General features: G+C 39.6%; 1 protein-coding gene and 1 long non-coding RNA gene across 2 annotated transcripts in view; both read left to right on the plus strand.

Moving 5' to 3' along the window:
• The first annotated feature begins 2,600 nt into the window (after window positions 1-2,600).
• The window catches only part of LOC309666676, a 314,729-nt gene continuing 294,111 nt past the window's right edge, over window positions 2,601-23,218 (plus strand). The window contains exon 1 of the long non-coding RNA XR_014267232.1: window positions 2,601-3,573. This is a non-coding gene — a long non-coding RNA (uncharacterized lncRNA). The remainder of the gene's footprint in view (window positions 3,574-23,218) is intronic.
• The window catches only part of IMPG1 (interphotoreceptor matrix proteoglycan 1), a 124,565-nt gene continuing 110,139 nt past the window's right edge, over window positions 8,793-23,218 (plus strand). The window contains exon 1 of the mRNA XM_082474038.1: window positions 8,793-21,567. Within this exon, the coding sequence (XP_082330164.1) occupies window positions 21,501-21,567 (67 nt within the window). The 5' untranslated portion in view covers window positions 8,793-21,500. The remainder of the gene's footprint in view (window positions 21,568-23,218) is intronic.

A 23,218-nucleotide genomic window follows, 5' to 3' on the forward strand; every position in this document is an offset into this window, starting at 1 on the left:
GATAGATCATATCTTGGTTCAAAAATCAAGCCTTGGTAAATTTAAGAAAATTGAAATCGTATCAAGTATCTTTTCCGACCACAACGCTATGAGACTAGATATCAATTACAGGAAAAGATCTGTAAAAAATACAAACACACGGAGGCTACACAATACACTACTTAATAACGAAGTGATCACTGAAGAAATCAAAGGGGAAATCGAAAACTACCTAGAAACAAATGACAATGGAGACACGACGACCCAAAACCTATGGGATGCAGAAAAGCAGTTCTAAGAGGGAAGTTTATAGCTATACAAGCCTACCTCAAGAAACAGGAAACATCTCGAATAAACAACCTAACCTTGCACCTAAAGCAATTAGAGAAAGAAGAACAAAAAAACCCTAAAGATAGCAGAAGGAAAGAAATCATAAAGATCAGATCAGAAATAAATGAAAAAGAAATGAAGGAAACAATAGCAAAAATCAATAAAACTAAAAGCTGGTTCTTTGAGAAGATAAACAAAATTGATAAACCATTAGCCAGACCCATCAAGAGAAAAAGGGAGAAGACTCAAATCAATAGAATTAGAAATGAAAAAGGAGAAGTAACCACTGACACTGCAGAAATACAAAAGATCATGAGAGATTACTACAAGCAACTCTATGCCAATAAAATGGACAACCTGGAAGAAATGGACAGATTCTTAGAAATGCACAACCTGCCAAGACTGAACCAGGAAGAAATAGAAAATATGAACAGACCAATCACAAGCACTGAAATTGAAACTGTAATTAAAAATCTTCCAACAAACAAAAGCCCAGGACCAGATGGCTTCACAGGCGAATTCTATCAAACATTTAGGGAAGAGCTAACACCTATCCTTCTCAAACTCTTCCAAAATATTGCAGAGGGAGAACACTCCCCAACTCATTCTACGAGGCCACCATCACCCTGATACCAAAACCAGACAAAGATGTCACAAAGAAAGAAAACTACAGGCCAATATCACTGATGAACATAGATGCAAAAATCCTCAACAAAATACTAGCAAACAGAATCCAACAGCACATTAAAAGCATCATACACCATGATCAAGTGGGGTTTATTCCAGGAATGCAAGGATTCTTCAATATACACAAAGCAATCAACGTGATACACCATATTAACAAATTGAAGGAGAAAAACCATATGATGTCAATAGATGCAGAGAAAGCTTTTGACAAAATTCAACACCCATTTATGATAAAAGCCCTGCAGAAAGTAGGCATACAGTGAACTTTCCTCAACATAATAAAGGCCATATATGACAAACCCACAGCCAACATCGTCCTCAATGGTGAAAAACTGAAACCATTTCCACTAAGATCAGGAACAAGACAAGGTTGCCCACTCTCACCACTATTATTCAACATAGTTTTGGAAGTTTTAGCAATCAGAGAAGAAAAAGAAATAAAAGGAATCCAAATCGGAAAAGAAGAAGTAAAGCTGTCATTGTTTGCAGATGACATGATACTATACATAGGGAATCCTAAAGATGCTACCAGAAAACTACTAGAGCTAATCAATGAATTTGCTAAAGTAGCAGGATACAAAATTAATGCACAGAAGTCTCTTGCATTCCTATACACTAATGATGAAAAATCTGAAAGTGAAATTAAGAAAACACTCCCATTTACCATTGCAATAAAAAGAATAAAATATCTAGGAATAAACCTACCTAAGGAGACAAAAGACCTGTATGCAGAAAAGTATAAGACACTGATGAAATAAATTAAAGATGATACAAACAGATGGAGAGATATACCATGCTCTTGGATTGGAAGAATCAACATTGTGAAAATGACTCTACTACCCAAAGCAATCTACAGATTCAATGCAATCCTTATCAAACTACCACTGGCATTTTTCACACAACTAGAACAAAAAATTTCACAATTTGTATGGAAACACAAAATACCCCAAATAGCAATCTTGAGAACGAAAAATGGAGCTGGAGGAATCAGGCTCCCTGAGTTCAGACTCTACTACAAAGCTACAGTAATCAAGACAGTATGGTACTGGCACAAAAACAGAAATATGGATCAATGGAACATGATAGCTCAGAGATAAACCCACGCACATATGGTCACCTTATCTTTGATAAAGGAGGCAAGCATATACAGTGGAGAAAAGACAGCCTCTTCAATAAGTGGTGCTGGGAAAACTGGACAGGTACATGTAAAAGTATGAAATTAGAACACTCCCTAAAACCATACACAAAAATAAACTCAAAATGGATTAAAGACCTAAATGTAAGGCCAGACACTATAAAACTCTTAGAGGAAAACATAGGCAGAACACTCATGACATAAATCACAGCAAGATCCTTTTTGACCCAGTTCCTAGAGAAATGGAAATAAAAACACAAATAAACAAATGGGACCTAATGAAACTTAAAAGCTTTTGCACAGCAAAGGAAACCATAAACAAGACCAAAAGACAACCATCAGAATGGGAGAAAATATTTGCAAATGAAGCAACTGACAAAGGATTAATCTTCAAAATTTACAAGCAGCTCATGCAGCTCAATGACAAAAAGACAAACAACCCAATCCAAAAATGGGCAGAAAACCTAAATAGACATTTCTCCAAAGAAGATATATAGATTGCCAACAAACACATGAAAGAATGCTCAACATCATTAATCATTAGAGAAATGCCAATCAAAACTACAATGAGATATCATCTCACACCAGTCAGAATGGCCATCATCAAAAAATCTAGAAACAATAAATGCTGGAGAGGGTGTGGAGAAAAGGGAACACTCTTGCACTGTTGGTGGGAATGTAAATTGATACAGCCACTATGGAGAACAGTATGGAGGTTCCTTAAAAAACTAAAAATAGAACTACCATACAACCCAGCAATCCCACTACTGGGCATATACCCTGAGAAAACCATAATTCAAGAAGAGTCATGTACCAAAATGTTCATTGCAGCTCTATTTACAATAGCCAGGACATGGAAGCAACCTAAGTGGCCATCATCGGATGAATGGATAAAGAAGATGTGGCACATATATACAATGGAATATTACTCAGCCATAAAAAGAAACGAAATGGAGTTATTTGTAGTGAGGTGGATGGACCTAGAGTCTGTCATACAGAGTGAAGTAAGTCAGAAAGAGAAAAACAAATACAGTATGCTAACACATATATATGGAATCTAAGGAAAAAAAAAAAAAGGTCATGAAGAACCTAGTGGTAAGATGGGAATAAAGACACAGACCTACTAGAGAATGGACTTGAGGATATAGGGAGGGGGAAGGGTAAGCTGTGACAAAGTGGGAGAGTGGCATGGACATATGTACACTACCAAACGTAAAATAGATAGCTAGTGGGAAGCAGCCGCATAGCACAGGGAGATCAGCTCGGTGCTTTGTGACCACCTAGCGGGGTGGGATGGGGAGGGTGGGAGGGAGGGAGATGCAAGAGGGAGGAGGTATGGGGATATGTGTGTATGTATAGCTGATTCACTTTGTTATAAAGCAGAAACTAACACACCATTGTAAAGCAATTATACTCCAATAAAGATGTTAAAAAAAAAAAAGGTGAGGAATCGTTTTTTTAAGGGTGGGAAAGGAAATTTATAGAGGAAACTCATAAAAATAAATGTCTAACTGAACTAAGCCAATCTGTTTAAATACAAATAGGTTCATTTTAGTAGATAATAGTGGGCACTGGTAGCTGAAAGTGGGTGTAACTCCCCTACAACCTTATTACCAGGTTTCAGCAAAAGAAAGAATCAGATAAATATCTTCCATATATAGCCCATTATCAAACTAACATATATGAGTAAGCAGACCTCACACAGGCCACAGAGCCTGTTCTATAAGCCCAGTGAAATCTCTTTTGGTGCTCCAAGCACTCCTGGAATGAAAGGCTCCTTTGGGGCAGATGTGATAACATTCTAGAGGCAGGATTCAGTTAGCTTTACGGTCATCATTAGTCAGTCAGAACCCTCCACCGAGATGGCTGGACACAGGACTAGGGGATCAGGCTTCCAACTTCATTCTCATGGTGAAGGGCGACCTACCAGACCCATATCAAGGCAGGGAGCGTTTCTAAAACATTTTAGTCAATTCACAAATTTTAACTATTACTAATCTCACTAATGAATGCCCACTTTCAACGTCCCTATCTATTTTTTTTAATTGGAGTATAGTTGCTTTACACTGCTATGTCAGTTTCTGCTGTACAGCAAAGTGAATCATCCACGCATATACATATATTCCCTCTTTTTTGGATTTCCTTCTCATTTAGGTCACCACAGAGCACTGAGTAGAGTTTCCTGTGCTATACAGTAGATTCTCATTTGTCACCTATTTTATACATAGTATTGTATATATGTCAATTCCAATCTCCCATTTCATCCCACCCCCCCATTTCCCCCTTGGCATCCATACGTTTGTTCTCTACATCTGTGTCTCTATTTCTGCTTTGCAAATAAGATCATCTATACCATTTTTCTAGATTCTACATATATGAGTTAATATATGATATTTGTTTTTCGCTTTCTGACTTACTTCACTGTGTGACAGTCTGTAGGTCCATCCACGTCTCTGCAAATGACACAGTTTCATTCCTTTTTATGGCTGAGTAATATTCCATTGCATATATTCACCACATCTTCTTTATCCATTCCTCTTCAGCATCCACTATCTATTAAGCAAGCCACAAATTTCACCAATGAATACCCATCTCTATCGTTCATTACGTTAATATGTAAAAATATGGTGTTAACTGGAATTAAAGATGAATGAAGATTATCATTTATCTGCATTTACCTCTGGAGTGTGGCCTTTTTTATTAAATGTTGACCATCCTCTCCCTCCTCCTAGAGTATGTATTGAGACCAGGTATTGCCCATAAGTAGAGTGTAGCTCAGACTCACACAGGCAAACACACATACGTGTGCACATATGTGCACATATGTGCACCTGTGCCAAAATATTTTAAAGTAAGATACATTATCCTACATAAAGTAACATACATTATCCTACATAAAGTAACATACATTATTCTACATAAAGTAACACATATTATCCTACGTAAAGTGACATACACTATCCTACGTAAAGTGACATACACTATCCTACATAAAGTAACATATGTTATCCTACATAAAGCAACATATGTTATCCTACATAAAGCAACATACATTATCCTACATAGAGTAACATGTTATCCTACATAAAGTAACATACATTATTCTACATAAAGTAACATACATTATGCTACATAAAGTAACATACATTATCCTACATAAAGTAACATACATTATTCTACATAAAGTAACATACATTATCCTACGTAAAGTGACATACACTATCCTACAAAAAGTGACATACACTATCCTACATAAAGCAACATATGTTATCCTACATAGAGTAACATACATTATCCTACGTAAAGTAAGATACATTATCTCTGTCTCTGTCTCTCTCTCCCTCCCCCCTTTGAACTCTGTTCCAAATGCACATCTTTCATATGCTTTCTGCTCTGCCTATAAACAATCCTTTAAAAAAATTGTACTTTGGCCCAGCTAGCTCGTCAGACCAATTCTCTCCCCTCTTTCACTGCTGGACTATACAAAGAGAAGTCTCACTCACTGTCTCCTTCCCGCCACCCAATTACTCTGTAATGCACTGCAAACGGACTCCATCTCCGCTATGCTGCTGACATGCTCCCGGAGGCGGTGGGTTCCTCCCTATCCCAGATCCTCAGCGCTTTCTCAGCCTCATCTTCTCTATTCTCTTTGCAGCTCCTGACCCTGCTGACTATCTGCTCTTCCTTGCTGTGTGTCAGGCAATGAGCCCTGGAGGAATTCAGACCTGTAAGATCTTTCAATAGCATCGTTTAAACTGGGTTTAATGTCTATAAAATTCAAGTCACTGATGAAAGTGCCTTTGCTCTCAGAATATGCAACATTTATCATGACCGTATATTGAAGTGAATATATGTAACTTGCTGACACCAAACATACCTTATTGATTCTCTTAGTAGACATGCCTAATAATTGTTTTGAAAACACTGTATTATAAAATACATGCAGGTTCCTTTTCTCCCCAGAGGCCAAGGGGCCCCCATGAAGCGGGAGGATGGCGCTACAGCACCCGGCGCCGCAGGCAGAGGACGCTGAGAACCCTGGATACCTCTCCGGAGCATGAACGCCCAATACAACTGCTTCTCCAGGGGACCCACCAACCTCCCCGTCCCAGACTTCGCCATCAGGACCAGCATGGAAGTGACCTTCAGGCCGCCTTTTTGGCTGTCACCACCATCACGAAAGCCAGATGGGACCGCCGCGCACCAACAGCACTGCAGTATGCCCTCCTCACCTCCGGCCACTCCTTGCACTCTGAGACCTGCCTGTCCCAATGCCCCACGCTCTTGCTAACCGAGGACAAACAGCGGAGCCGGTGGCGTTTGCTGGGCGGCCTCGGTGAAACTCTGTTGCCAGCTCTGCCGCAGTGTGCTCCGTCGAAGGTGAGCCTTGAAGTCAGAGGAGTGTGCCGAGGACGACACCAAGCTGACGTGGTGTGAGCAACTCTGCAGCACTGAGCATGCCCGGGAGCTCTTCATCCACTGCTGCACTGCTGTCGGGGGGGTGGGGGCTGGGGGGCGGGGCCCAGGGTCTTCGCTGCAGAACCTTGAGGGTCCCCCTTCACCATCGAGTTCGGTGCCTGGCAGGACCACAAAGGCAGCTGTGACTTCAGGGCTCAGGTAGTGACCCCCAAAGCCCCAGCTGCTCCTCCCTCCTAAGGCTGAACCTGGGGGCCCACATAGAGCGGTGTGAGCAGGTCAGATCTCCCCACTCTAAGTACAGGTGCACGTTCATGGAAGACCAGGATACACATGAGGTGCATCTGGCCAGGAGCCGCGAGGAGGGCCTGAAGGAGCTCCTGCAGCACACGGCCATGAGCTTGCGCAAGAATTACCTGGTGCTGGCCCAGGAGGACCAAGAGATGGCTTTCCTGTGCTCCTCGCTGGGCAACCCCTCAGAGAAGACAGACCAGCTAGAGAAGAACCTAAACTTAAGTTTGATTGTCCTGGAGTAAAGCCAGAGCACACTCGGCAAGGACCTCATGGAGTTCTGGAGGGAGATGTTCATACAGGTGTGTCCTGCATCAGTGCAGGGCAGAACACGGGCAACCTAGGATCCTCTGACCCTTGGAAGATCTTCAAGTGGACACTCAATTGCATCCACGACCTGCAGACATCGGCAGAGGGGTCTGCTCTGTCACCACGATGAATCACCGCAGTGTCTGCGGCACCAGGAGAACCTATCCACAGGTGCGACATGAAGTCCAAGTAGCAGGTACGGATCCTGGAGGGCCATGTGGGCAAGCTGTGTAGGCCCTGGCAGTCATCTTGACGCCAGACCAGATCAGAGTCTCCAGCACGTCCTCTGCTGGTCCCTCAGGGGCAGCACGATCTGCACGCAGACCCTGCTGTGTCACCAGGGCGGTGTGACTGGGCTGGCTGTATCCCAGGTGTGAGCTCTTCTCAGGGGCTGCGGACAGCAATGGGGAGGTTTGGACTTGCTAACGGAGAATCCAGGCAGGCTCTTGGCTTCACGTGGCCCCGCCCTAGGCCTGCCTGAGCCGGGCTGGCCACACGAGTGGCCTCAGGGTCTGTGCCTACCCTGTGGGACAGGTGGGCAGTTTCGGCCAGCCGGGCAGCTCCCTGCCACTCTGTACCCCACAAGCCTCCCTCTGCTTGGTCTGGTCATCATTTGCCCCCAGGACAATCCCCAGCACCCTCTCTCCGGTACCAGGAAAAACACTGGCCCCACTGTCCCCACCCCAGATGGACTGCAGTCCTTTTCACTGATTTCTTCTAGACTGTCTATAGCTTTGATCACTTCCTGATTGAAATAAAAGCTGCACAGCCTGTGAAAAAAATATTAAATAAAATGCATGCAGATTGACACCTTTAAGATATTTTTTAAAGTTACCTGCTTTTCTAGTGTTCAGCTTATAACTATTTTTCCCAAGGAGAGACTGGTTCCACTTATTCTGCGTTACTCTAATTATTACCAAGGACTTGGAAGGGGCAAGGAGGAGAGACAGGGAAGAGCTCCGTGCTGGGAGCCCCAGGGGAAAGTCTGGGCTGCTCGGTCTCCACGAGAGCACGGGGTCATCCAAGTCCTCCCACCCCAGAATTCATCGTCAGGCCTCTGAGAATATAACGAAGGTGGGTGAGGATTCAGGGCCGCCATCCCTGGGCTGCTATCATTCATGTCCTCGTTCAAACTGTCATCCCGCAGCCCCGCAATTTCCTCCCTGCATCCCTGCCCCGGTGCAGCTTTTGTCAGATTCCATGTGCTGCGCCTTCCCTCGTTACGCCCGAGGCTGCCCTTTTGTTTAATCCTGATGGCCAACGTGAGATGATCCGGAGGATAAATGCAAAAGATAGGCGCCCCCCACCCCCTTAGATGACATTCCCATCAGTGTTCCCCTCGTGTTTCCAGGCGTTTTATCCCTCCTCCCTAATATATGGGTGATAATGCGGGGGAAACTCTCGGAGCTGCACAGGGTGAATCTTGTATTAACAAGAAAAACACTAGGGCTTCCCTGGTGGCGCAGTGGTTGAGAATCTGCCTGCCAATGCAGGGGACACGGGTTCGAGCCCTGGTCTGGGAAGATCCCACATGCCGCGGAGCAACTGGGCCCGTGAGCCACAACTACTGAGCCTGAGCGTCTGGAGCCTGTGCTCTGCAACAAGAGAGGTCGCGACAGTGAGAGGCCCGCGCACCGCAATGAAGAGTGGCCCCCACTCGCCGCAACTAGAGAAAGCCCTTGCACAGAAACGGAGACCCAACACAGCCAAAAATAAATAAATAAATTTATAAAAAAAAAAGAAAAACACTTATTCAAGACACCCAGCAGTGCAGAGGAGGACCCTGGGTTTTTATCAGAGGTCACAGAACCTGTTCTCCCCACATCATGGATTTAATACCCACGGCACTGCCTACCTGTCCCTCCTGGTGATACCGGGAAAGCTTTATCAGAACTCCAGGCTCTTGTTCAACTCATCCAAAAGAATTTGGGCGAGGAACACAAAACAAAGGAAAACACACACACACACACACACACACACACACACACACACTGAGGAGCAAAGAGAACAAAGAAGCAGGTTATCTAGGGCAGAAACAGAAGTTACACACACAGAGAAGAAGAGCGCAAGTGTCCTCGGGAGTGAGGGGCTCACGGCAGGGCTGTTGATCCCACTTTTATTTTACTTTTAGCCCTTTGAGTGGGCGGGGGTCTTTTGATTAAGGGTGGAATACTCACTGGGGAGCGGGTTGAGGTGAGGCCTGGATTGCACCCGGCGGCGTCAGCCCCCGGTCTTGCCCATTTGTCTCCTACAGCCACCGTACACTGGCTCTAAGAGCTGTTTTCCCTTACGCTTCCCTTACTAGTCCCGCGCCACCCGTGGAAGGTCATACAGCGGTCACCAGCAACCCGTGCATTTTTACTGGGCATGCTCCACGGAGCTCCTGGTCAGAGTTTCTTGTTCAGATGCTACAAAGTTTCTATTTTAGATGCTATGCCTCTGTGCGTCATGGCCTCATTAAGTGCAAAACAAGGAGGTGGCTTTGCCCTCTGCCTAATGCCTATGCATGAGGAGGCTGGCCTTGGGCCTGACCCTGTTTTTCCGGCCTCACTAGGACTGGTCCCTTCTTGGAGTGGTTCAGCCACTCCTGGTTAGTTACTCATCTTGATGGTGATGGAAATACCTCAAGAATCCCCTTTGCCTGCCTGAATTGCAGAGACAAAGCAACAACGTGAGCAGAAAGAAACCTAGAATGCTAAGTGATCAGTAGTCCCTCTACCAAAGAAAAGAGGTACAAGATTCCAGAGATGGAAACTGCCCAGATTCCTAGGATGCCATCTTATCCACGATGTCTAAATTAGGAGATGCAATGTGAAGGAAAAGACCAATGCAAACAGTGAACTTTGGATGTGACCCTGCATTTTCATCTTCTCTTTTCATGCGATGTTGTGGTGGTATTGTGATGATAATAAGAAATATATACTTGGTCTTCCTCCCTGTTTCTGGCACAGAGCTCCTAAAACCTTGTGGAATTTCCTAAGTGAGGAGAGTGAGAAAGGTGTCTTTTGTTATGTTAATGAGATGACTTAGGACCCTAGTGAGGCTGGGGACTGGTTGCCATGGACCCAACCACGAGCCCCTCCCTGACCTCTAGGGAGGGGAGAAGGCTGAATTCAATCACCAGTGGCCAATGATTTAATCAATCACACCTATATAATGAAGCCTCCATTTGATTGTTCAAGCCCAAAAGGACAAGGTTCAGAGAGCTTCTGGGTTAAGTGAACACGTAGAGATTTTGGGAGAGTGGTACACTCAGGGCAAGGAGGCTTTCTGCACCCTTTCCCCAGACCTTGCCCTACGCATCTCTTCCATCTGGCTGCTCCTGAGTTATATCCTATCATAATAAAGCAGTAGTCTAGTAAGTAAAATGCTTCTGAGTTGTGTGAGCCACTCAGCAAATTTGTGGAACCCAAGGAGGGTACCATTGCAGCCTCCAATCAGAAGCCCAGGTGACAATCTGGACTTTCGATTGGTGTCTCAGGTGCGGCAGGGCTGAGCCCTTAACCTGTGGGATCTGACAGTATCTCCAGGTAGATAGTATCAGAACTGAGGTGAATTAAAGGACACCCAGCTTGTAGGTGTCCAAGAATTGCTTGTTGATATGGGCGGAAAATATCCCCACATACACACACACATACAGACGCTGGAATGGGTGATCAGAACCTATTAGTCGCTAATTTGTCTGATGCGTATCACTTACTTGCTTAGCATCTGTTTTCCCTCTAGAGGGAACCCAATGAGGACCAATAAAGAGAACACAGGCTTTGGAATTAGAACCAGGATGAAAACCCTGCTTCACCTCTACTAGTTACGCTCTCTGAGCCTCAGTTTTCTCATCTGTAAAGCAGAAATAAAAGTAGCACTTACCTCGTAGAGGTGCTGGGAAGATGTCATCTATGCATATAAAGCACCTAATTGAGAGCTTAGGACTTAGTAGGCACTCAAAAAATTATATTGATTGATTAACAAATGGAATAGTTTCTGTATGACACTGAATGATTCATTTTTGGCAACCATTTCTCACTTCTACTGATTTCAGATGAAGGAATACATATATCCTACCTTGTACATTTTAAATGGACCACTGATATTCTGCCAGAAAATAAAGGGGAATGCTCACTTCTTTAAGAATATATAATTATTGTTGACAGTCAACCACCTTGAAGAAGTACTTCCGGATTAATTAATAGTGACCTACAATTAAAAACAACAGTACTTAGAGAAAGACCTGATGGTCCCAGAAAGCATCATTTCAGGAATAGAGTGTTTATCATTCTTGCTTGCTTCCTAAGTGGCAGTTATCAACATTAGTTACCAAGATTTTTAATTAAAAATGGGAAAAAATTAATAAGGTACTGCTGTCAAGAGAAACTTTTAAATATTTGTCATCTTAATATAAATTCTATGCCTTCATGATCACATGTATTGAAACTGAGCAGGACCCTGTGACACCTTCCCCAGGGACAGACCCCCACCACCACACACACACACACACACACACACACACACACACACACACACTGTGTCCCCCGCCTCTTGTTTGTAGAAAAGCTTTAGCCTCCTAAGCCTCCCCTGAGTTCCAAAGAGCAAATTTAATCAGAGAAGTGAAAATGCAGAAACAAAGGAAAACAGTCAAACAAGACAAAATAATAATAGTTTAGCTAAAACAAAGTCAAGGACCTTTAGTTCCTCTTCAAGGACTATAGATGATATTCTGAGCCACATCCTTGAGTTGTTTTGCAGATACTGAAACCCCCACCAGGTGGAAGAAGTCAACTGCATGCTGACCACCAGCACATGGACCCAGACAGGTTGGAGCCAGAAAACTGATAATTGAGATTCCCAAAACATCACCTTTTTACCTCCCCATCAACCAGTCAAAGAATTATGCACGAGCTGATCCTGTAACCCACACTCCTAACCTAGCCTTCAAAATCCTTTCCCTGAAAGCCATCAGGGACTTTGGTTCATTAAATGTAACAAATATAATAATAGAAGATATTAATGCTAGGGGAAACTGAGTTGCCATAGGGGTATATGGGAACTCTCTAATATCGTCACAAGTTTTCTGTAAGTCTAAATTTATTATAATATAAAAAGTTTATTAAAAATACAAAAAATAATTTTATAGAAAGATTTTGAAGTCTAGGATATTTCCTTCCAGAGAGAATTTTCCTTTGCTTCTTCTAAGCTCTGGGGATTACTAACAATCCAAGATCCGTTTAATAAAATTTTTGATTTGGAGATTTTCTAGACTACACAGGAGCTGGGCTGTATTTGGTGGAGGCCTGGATTAACTTGTGTTCACCTTTGCTCCTAGGATGCAGCCCTTCAGAACTTTGGGGACTTTGGGTCTTTTGAGCATCAGCTGACAGTTCTCTTTGGTTGTCCATGTTGGATGCGTTGTAATAAATGCTGTACTTTCCTTCATCACAACCCCGTGTCAGTAGACTGGCTTTACCACAGGTGGGGGAGCAGACCCAAGTTTGCTTCAGTAGCAATATCATACAGGATATTTTTAAGAACATGAAGTAGTATATACCACATTCTCCTTTAAACAACATGTTTTATTAAGGAGGCTATTACGTAGAAATTATTTGCATACCTTAAAATTGTTGCTTTTTCTCCTAGAAAAAGAACACTGGTGTTTCACAACAGGGTTATAAACTAAGTATAACACAGGAATATACAGCAACAAAGAGAGAAAGTATTTTGTTAGCTTTTGTTAGCTACCAGCTTTTCAGCCCATAAAAATGTATATCAGAAATATTTATATAAATATTTATATATGAGTATGTATCTATTCTAAGTTCTCATATCATTTTTCCTAGATGTGGTTATTTAAAGGTAGATTCATCTTTCACCTAGTTCATTTCTCATTTTCAGATGCACTGTTCTGAGTAAGATTCGACACCAATTTGATGATTCTAATTTTCTTTAAATATCACCAAAATAATCTGTAGTTAAAGATGAGAGCTGAAAACTTATTACCCTATGCTACCCTATGGATACCCCCCAAAAATAATATTCAAAGGCATTTTTTAAGTATGAAGCCACAACAATAAACAGAATGAGAAAGGAGACAATAGTAATAAAATTATAAAATTTCTGCAGCGAGTAAAGCAATTAGGTCATTTGAACCAGTCCTCCTGCTGAAGAAATGTAGAAAAGCTGGATGAAATATAAAATCATCTAATAGAAGTGAGCAGAGAGCTAACAAATAATGAAGCAGAATAGAGATTTACAAGAGGTCAGAATCAAAACAAGTGAGCCTAGCTCTGGGGGTTACATTTGCCCCAAAGCATTTGCCGATCTGTAAGAAACACAGAGGCTGAACAGGGCTTTTGAAAATCTCTTGGTAGGAAGTGGACAAAAATTGGAGTCCAGGCCATAGCAGAACACTGGTAAACTCTGAAGGGCTGCATCCTAGGAACAAAGGTGAACACAAGGTTATCCAGGCCTCCACCAAATACAGCCCAGCTCCTGTGTAGTCTAGAAAATCTCCAACTCAAAAATTTTATTAAACTGATCTTGGGTTGTCAGTAATCCCCAGAGCTTAGAAGAAGCAAAGGAAAATTCTCTCTGGAAGGAAATATCTTAGACTTCAAATTCTTTCTATAAAATTATTTTTTGTATTTTTAATAAACTTTTTATTTTATAATAAATTTAGACTTACAGAAAACTTGTGAAGATATTAGAGAGTTCCCATATACCCCTATGGCAATTCAGTTTCCCCTAGCATTAATATCTTCTATTATTATATTTGTTACATTTAATGAATCAATAGTGATACCTGAACCTATTAACTGAAGCCCATACTTTATTCGGATTTTTCCTAGGTTTTTTTTTTTTTTTTTTTTGACTTCAATATAGAATCCTTTTCCTGTTCCAGGATCCCATCCAGGACTCCACATTACATTTAGTTGCTATTTCTCCTTAGCCAAGTCCTAGCTGTGACAGGTTCTTAGAATTTCCCTGTTTCTGATGATCGTGACAGTTTCGAGGAGAATCAGTCAGGCACTTTGCAGAATGTCCCTCAATTGGGATTTGTCTGATGTTTTTCTTATGATTGGACTGGGGTTATGGGTTTTCTGGAGGAAGACCACAGAGGTAAAGTGCCATTCCCATCACACCGTGTGAAGGAAGCATGCTGTCAACATGACGACCTTGTTGACGTTGACCTTAATCAAAGGTGATGTGCGTCAGGATTCCCCACGGTAGCGTTTGTCTTTTCTTCCCCCTTTCTATATTGAACTTTTAGAAGGAAGTCACAGGTCACACTTAAGGAGTGGCAGTTATACTCCATTTCCTGAAGAGTGGTGTTATCTACATAAATTATTTGGAATTGTTCTACATGGAATATTTGTCTATTCTCCCCTGTTTATTTATTTATTCAATAATTCATCTGTATCAATATGGACTTGTGGATATTTATCTTACACTTTCTGTTATCATCCAATACTACTTTATTCCTCAAATTGCTTCAGTCTGTGCCACTGGGAGCCCTTTCGGTTAGCGCCTGTGTCTCTTTGACATATCCCACCAGTGTGCAGTTTTTTGGTTTTGGGTTTTTGTTTTGTCTTGTTTGAGCACTTCCTCACTTTCTGGCACTACAGGATGCTCCAGGTTCATCTTGTATACCTCCTGCCCCAGTTTTAGAATGAACCATTTCTCTAAGGAGTCCTGGTTTATTTTATTGAAGAACAATAGAGGAGGTAAGAACCAAGGTCTGTGTGCTAAGTGTGCTCATTGCTACTGGGATGTCATTGCTTCTAGGCGCTCTCAGCTGCTGGAGAAAAGAAATATGTGTATACTATCCAGTACATATACACAGGTCTATAAATATATAAATATATATAACATGTATATTAATTAATTCATATATATTTATATGGTATATATTAATTAATATATCCATCTCTATGTAAAACTAAACATGGGTGTATACTCATGTCTCCAACTCTACTCCATTACCATATGCATTATTTTTGCCTCTTCCCCTTGCTTGTCTGTAACCTCCACTCCAATAGTGAGAAACCTAGCCTCACCATCTGCCATCCATTTACTTAACTGTTCAGTTCCAGCATGCATGCTATAGTTGTTTCAGAATTGTTAACTCACACACCTGTGGGAGACAATTTTTTTCAACTAGAGTACACTGCTTATGTACAGTTCCTTTTGCCATTAGTCTGACAGACATTTCCAAAGTTATTTAGGTCAGTTTTTCCTCCACCCACTTCAGTGACTATTTCAGACATTTTTAATAAAATTAGATTCTTTAGTCACAGCCTGCACTGTCACAATTAGCATTGTTAGGTGCTACCTGAAGGATTTGTTTTTAATTTACATGCCTTTAGATTTATTCCTCTGTTCTATGGGTTTCAAAAAATGCATAAAGTCATGCATGACAGTATTATACAAAAGTTTCATGCCCTAATACTCTATGCTCATCTATTCAAAGTGCACACACCCCAAAATGCCTACAACCGTTTCACCTGTTTGTCCCTTCCAGAGTGTCATATAAATGGAATGACATAGTATGTTGTCTTTTCAGACTGGCTTCCTTAACCTAACAATGTACATTTAAGATTCATCCGTGTCTTTGCATGGCATAGTTCATACCTTCTTATTACTAAAAGTATTCTCTTGGGTATGCACAGTTTGTTTATTAATTCACCTACCAAAGAACATCTTGTTGCTTCTGGGTTTTGGCGATTATGAACAAAGCTGCTATAGACAGTCAAGTGCAGGTTTTTGCATGGACATACATTTTCAGTTCAGTTGGGTAAATACCTGAGAGTGTGATTACTGGATTGTATGGTAAGACTATGTTTAGCTTTGCAAAAACTTACCAAACTGTCTTCTGAAGTGCCTGTGCCAATTTGCATTCCCACCAGTAATGAATGAGAGTTCCTGTTGTTCCACATCTTTGCCAGCAGTTGGTAGTGTCAATTGTTTTTTTAATTTTAGTTATCCTAATAACTATGTAGTGGTATCTCATTGATGTTTCAATTTTCATTTATTGTACTAATGACAAATGATGTTGAACAACTTTTCATGTGCTTATTTGTCATCTGTATATCTTCTTTGGTGAGGCATCTTGTTCAGATCTTTGGCTCATTTTTAACGGAGTTGTTAGGTTTTCTTATCGTTGAGTTTTAAGCTTCCTTTGTATGTTTTGGATACATGTCTTTTATCAGAAATGTATTTTGCAAAAATTTTCTCCCAGTTTGTGGCTTACCTTTTTTTTTTTAATTTTATTTATTTATTTATTGGCTGCACTGGGTCTTCGTTGCTGTGTGCGGGCTTTCTCTCTAGTTGCGGTGAGCAGGGGCTACTCTTCATTGTGGTGCACGGGCTTCTCATTGTGGTAGCTTCTCTTGTTGTGGAGCACGGGCTCTAGGCGTGTGGGCTTCAGTAGTTGTGGCTTGCAGGCTCTAGAGCACAGGCTCAGTAGTTGTGGCGCACAGGCTCAGTTGCTCTGTGGCATGTGGGATCTTCCCAGACCAGGGATCAAACCCATGGCCCCTGCACTAGCAGGCAGATTCCCAACCACTGCACCACCAAGGAAGTCAGTGTGGTTTATCTTTTAATTTTGTTTACAGTCTCTTTAGCAGAGCAGAAAATTTTCATTTTAATAAAATCCAACTTACCATTTTTTTCTTTCATGGATCGTGCTTTTATCTTGTATCTAAAATCTTATCACCAAGCCTAAGGCCAAGATTTTCTTCTATATTTTCTTATAGAATTTTTATATGCATTTTTCATTTATGTGTATGATTCATTTTTACTTCATTTCTGTGTAAGGTGTAATGTTTGTGTCTAGGTTCATTTTTTTGTTTGTTTTTTATAGGATTCTTTGGTGGCAGGTTCATATGGCACCATTTGTTGAAAAGACAATCCTTTATCCATTGAATTGTTTTTGCACCTTTGTCCAAAATCAATCAACTATATTTGTGTGGGCCCTTCTGGGCTCTTTATTCTGTTGCATTAACCTTTTGGTCTATTCTTTCACCAATACCATAATATCTTGCTCACTGTACTATAACTCTTAAAATATAATGTCTAGCATACAAAAAGAAAAAATAACCCCTTGTACAAGGAGATAAGATAATAACAAATTAAAAAAATAAGAAAAGCAAGACAACAGAAATAACACCCAGAGTTCCAGAATTTGGAGTTATCAAACTATTCTTTCTATATTTAATGAGATAAAACGCAAGGTTAAAAATTTTAACCCAGAAGCATAAACTATTTTTTAAAAATGATGAAGCAGACTTGAAGAAGAACCAAATGGAAATCCCAGAACTGAAAAATACAGTAACTAAAATTAAGAACAATAAATTATATCCAGCTGAAGAAAAAATAGTGAAATAAAAGATGTCAATATAATGAAAGCAAGAGGGAGGTAAAGTGTGGGAAAAATGAGTATATGAGATACACAGATTTTATGACAAAGGTGGAACTTCAGAACAGTATGGAAAATGATGATCCTTTCAATAAATGGTGGTGGGACAAGCAAAAGTAAGCAACGGTGCTTACAAATGTGTAGTTAAGCAGCAAAAAAAAATTAAGAAAAGCAAACATGTAGTTACAATAGAAATCAGAATTAGTGATTATATTTCATGGAGAAGAAATGTTTGTGTTTGTGAGTAAGACCATGGATCCTTCTGGTGTGCTATTAATATTCTCTGGTTTTACTTGTATGTTACCAGGGTGTTCACTTCATAATAATTTTATTAAGCTGAACATGTAGGTTTAAGCCAAGTTTTAAAACATGGATAAATGGTAGCAGACTTAGAAATACAAATTTTAAACTGACAGCAGAGAAAGCTCAGAAACAATCTAATTTACATAAATATATTTAAAGACATACCGGGTACTTCTGAAAATGGAGGTAACTTAATAGAAGGATTGGGATAAAAATAGAAGAATAAATTGAAATATCTAATAATCACTTAGGGTTCCAACTCCCCTCCTCCATTCCATTCATTTGTGTAACTGCCTTTTTGCCACCCAACAGAAGGCTGAAGTTTTATTTTCTGGACAGCGTAAAACATTCTCTGGACTATTAAATATTTGGCAGATTTGGGAATAAGGGTACTTCTCTGAAAACAAGAAAATTAAATTAAAATATCATGAGACTATTAAGACTCAAGCCCCAGACCGTTTTCTCCACTCGTGTACTTATATATTGGGAGCTAGGCTATATCCTAAATTCAAGAGATGAGCAGTCTTTTCTGGAAGATCTGACCACCTGGAGAGGAAATACTTAAAGATGCTGACTTCAGATGTTCTGGAAAAAGGGTTGCCAGATGTAGCAAATAAAAATATAGAATGCCAGTTAAATTTGGATCTTAGATAAACAAATAATTTTATAGTATGTCACACATAATACTTGTGACATATTTATACTAAAAAAATTATTTTTTTATCTTAAGTTTAACTGAGTATCCTGTATTTTATCAGGCAACACTAAAAAGGAAGTATCCCAGCCAGATAAATCTATACTGAAGACCACAGTTCACAGGTTCCAATCTTATGCACAGAACTTTCATTCAGCTATTTACAGACTTGAAAATAAGTGAGTGGTCAGCCAAGGATTACCAGATATTTGAGAAAAGCTTCAAATAAAAAAGATAAAAAAGCAAAAAGAAAAAAATTTAAAATTCTGCTTGGATGAAACAGAGGCTACAAAAGAGGAAAATAATTTCTGAAACTGTTATTAATATCTTAAAAGAAATAAAAGAAATTGTATCCCCGAAATCCTGAAACAGTATCTTATTATAATTTTTAAAAAAGAAAAAAAAATTTAAGAAAAAAAACACCAAAAGCAATTCCCCAGAAATTACAAATGACAGTAAAAATTAAAAAACCAAATAAGGGTTAAAAGATTAAGTTGAGAAAATGTGCTATAAACGGGAGTATAAAGAGTAAGAGGAAAATAAAAGAAAGCATGAATTTTAAAAGTTAAAGAACCAGTTCAAGAATGCCACCATCCAAATACTATGGATTCCAGAAAGAGAAAATACAGAAATTAAAATATGGAAATCAGATCCCTAAAAGAAGTTTTCAATAACTAAAGGACATGAATACCTAGATTAAAGGTCCTCTAAGTGCCCCATACAATGGATTAAAAGAGACCCACAACCAGACAGATCACCACGCAATATCAGAACACTGGAGACAAAGAAAAAATTCTAGAAGTTTCTGGAGAGGAAAAGATCCCATACAAAGAATCAAGAACAATTCGGACTTCAGATTTTAGTAGCACAGGAAGCTAGAAGATGATGGATTAATTAATGTCTTCAATATTCTAAGTAGATGCTATTTCCAACCTAGAATTCTATATCCAGTTGTCTTAGTTCTTTTGGGCTGCTATAACAGAGTACTATAGACTGAGTGTCTTATAAACAACAGAAATTTATTTCTGACAGTTCTGGAGGCTGGGAAGTCCAAGGTCAAGGGGCAGACATAGTCAGTGTCTGATGAGAGCCTGCTTGCTGGTGCACAGAAAGCGGTCTTGCTGCTGTGTCCTCACATGGCAGAAGGAGCAAGGGGGCTCTCTGGGGTCTCTTTTCTAGGGCACTAATCCCATTCATGAGGGCTTCACCTTCTGACCCAATCATCTCCCAAAGGCCCCACTTCCAAATACCATCACATCGGGGTTAGTTTTCAGCACATGAATTTTGGGAGGACACAAACATTTCGTCCAAAGCACTGGCCAAACTATTAGTCAAGTATCAGGATAGATGGAAGCCATGTTCAAACATGTAAGACCTCAAACTTATCTACTGTGAACTTTCTTTCAATAATCTACCAGAGCATGTGCTCTGCAAAAACAAGAGATTAGGTTAAGAAAGAAGGCAACCTGGGGTTCGGAAAACAAGAGAGGTGAAAGAATCCCCAGGATGCTTGTGAAAGGAGAACCCCAGATTACTGCTGTGAACAATAGCAAGAAATAGAACACTACAGCCTGGAGGAGGTTAGAAAGCGCTAGGAAACATGGACAATCTGAGGTGATTGACCATATGAGGAGGAAATTTACACATCTGGGGTGACATTTGGGATTAACTGATTGTTTGGTATGTAGGAAATTTAGGGAAAAAAATGAGATAATTGCAAAAGTCATTAGAGGTTACTGGTTAAGAGCATAGGCTCCTGGGTTCAAAACCTGGCTCTGCCACATATACCTTGGTTTCCTCAAATATAAAACAGAGACAATAGTACTTACCTCATAATGGTGTACTGAGAAATATATGGGTAGTCTACAGAAATCTCTAGAACAGTGTCTATCACAACATAAGAGTTCAATGCATGTTAGTAATTACAGTATATTCCAGGCTCAGCTATATGTAGCGTGTATACAGTCACAATAACATAAGATTGAATTTTCGATAAACTGAAAATACAATAAAACTGAGGCAGATGGAAGGATGGGACTAGTACATGTTTATGAGTGTGGGGAGGGTTTGTGTGGGGTAGGGGGAGAAGATATTCTTAATATTCATTATTTGATAACGCCTGAAAGTGAAAAACAAAAAAATAGTAATAGAAGCGTACTATTTAGAGGTGCAAATGAGGCTACTAGAAGAATTAGCTTAAAGAATTAAAAGTGGCTGCCTTTGAACGGAGGGAGGTATGGCACCATTATCTTTCACAAATCTTGTAGAACTATTTGACTCTATACACTCTGTGAATGAATAACAAATTTTTAAAATGTAAACCAGACTTAAACCAGAAAGGTCATCTGTGTGTAATGCCAGAAAGAAAGCAATTTACAAAGCAGGCCATTTCTATGAGAATGGAGACAGATTTGCTACCTCTGGAGACAGACATATCGACTAACCATATACTTCCGGGGTGGCAATTAAGCTCTTTCAGTGGATGTTCCTTGCGCATGTCATTTTGGAAAATATTTGACCCTAACTGTCAGCCTTCTTCTGCATTTGGCCGGACTTCCCCTGGCTCTCTGTGTCCCTGTAACAGGTGAATAACTAAGGAAGAAAAGCATTCCTTCTCTCTGTGGACACTTGTTTATAATGGCATTCAGGGTCCCCTAGCTGGGCTGACAGATGCTCCTCCAGAAGGTTAATGAGATAAAGTTTCCTCCAGCTGGTCCTTAAGCAGAGATTACACCTAAGGGGAAGATAAGGAGATTATTCCAGAAGCAGGCACTGGCTCATGTTCTTCATAAATTAGCACCCTCATAAAGGTAAACCAAGAAGGTTATCCTCACTCAGCTAATATCGATATTTCACTATTTTTCATATATTTCATATTCCAAATATGAAAATGAGACTTGGGACTGTTCTGTGATTGTTACCAGAAGTACCAATGCACAAAAGCCAGAATGTATTTGGAAACTAGAAGGGCTATTTTTGTTCTTTGGATTTTTCTCCAAGTTCAAGGAATCAAAGGTAAGTTATTTAAATATTTGTTTATTTTTTAATTGCTTATATACAAAATCTATTTACAGAGTTGAACATTCAAAATCAAGAAAGTCACCACTGTATCTCAGAGGGCTCGTATATGGTAGGCCTTGAATAAATATTGATTGATTGATTGAATGATTGTCAGAAATGGTTTTCACTTGCTGAATATTTATTTTATATTTGCATAATATATGTATTTTTATATATATTTTATATTTGCATCTTAAGTGCAATTTATGTTAACAAAATAGGAGAGATGAATGCATCCTATTTACTCGTGTAAAACATTGAATACAAATTCATAACATTAATGTCAATAAAATTTGTAGGTCCATAAAAAAACGAAATTAATACTTTGTCAATTACGATCAAACAAAAAATGTATTCCTTACCGTCTCATAGTTAAATCATAAGTTATTTTCCCTTAGAAAATAGCAAGTGTGCTTCATCTTCAGAGTCCGTGATGAGGACCAACTCAGAAACTCAGTTGCTTGTAAAGTTGTATGCGTAAAAGAACAAGCACTGCAAGTTTTTACAGCAAATCTTCAAGTTAACCTAAAATTAAAGCAAGCCACAAAACAGGCATATTTAAGAAAAATAATGTACTAAAAATAACTTGTTGAAGAAAGCTTCACTTTTTTTTAAGTATAAGGCTGACCATTATAACATAATGTTTTAAGACATTCGAAATCAATAACGTTCAGTTCTTCTTTAAGGATGACTAGCTTTGGACAATCAACCTTTTAATTGAAGCATTGGTCTTAAAGTGCCCATAGAAAAGTAAAACACATAGTTGGTTGCATTTTTTAAGTCACAAAAATAACAGACCTGTCAGTTATAAGTAACATTTTAGTGGTTGCATCTGGAGAGAGAAGACAATTTCTGGAAAAGATTATATGAAAATTCCCTTTATGTTTTGCTACCTATAAATGATAATGGTTGGAGAAAAAGTTTACTTACTTGCCTTTCAATTTGTCAATTATATATTAATGTTTACATTTTTAAAAACATTTTAATTATAAACAAATGATGGGATTCCAGTATATTCTGAGCTTAATCTGCTGAAGCACACCAATTTGTCAGTTTCAGAAACTTGACCAGTCAAATCAGCTTTGGTTTTGTTTGTTTAATTAATTATGTTAACTAATTTAGCTATTTTCTCTATTTTCATATATTATGTATCAGCTATTACAATTACAAATAGCATAATTACATATAGAAAGTTAAATGAAAGAAGCTCACCAAAAAACTACAATTTGTTATATGCCTATATCTATGAAACAAACTATTATAACTGCATAATAAAAAATCTTTACATGGTTACTTGTTTGGGGCTTTTTATTCCATAAGAACCTCAGATCTGTGAATTTCTGTTAATCTTTAATTAGTGAGGTCCAAGGGTAATTAGAGTTTATGTACTTCAGCCAGACCGGTTTCCCATTTTTGACTAACCATTATGAGTGTATTTATATAGAAAATGCTTTTGGAAAAGAGAAGAGTTTAACTCAATACAACTAGCTGTTGACCATAAAAACTGGGTATTTAAAGTCAAGAATTTCTTTTTAAAAAGTTATAGATTATTTGAAAAATCAAAAGATATGGAAAATTACCCATAGTACACCTATCCAAACACAAC

This window comes from Balaenoptera physalus (genome assembly GCF_965194825.1).
Source record: "Balaenoptera physalus genome assembly, chromosome: 9".
NCBI classification, from domain to species: Eukaryota; Metazoa; Chordata; class Mammalia; order Artiodactyla; family Balaenopteridae; genus Balaenoptera; species Balaenoptera physalus.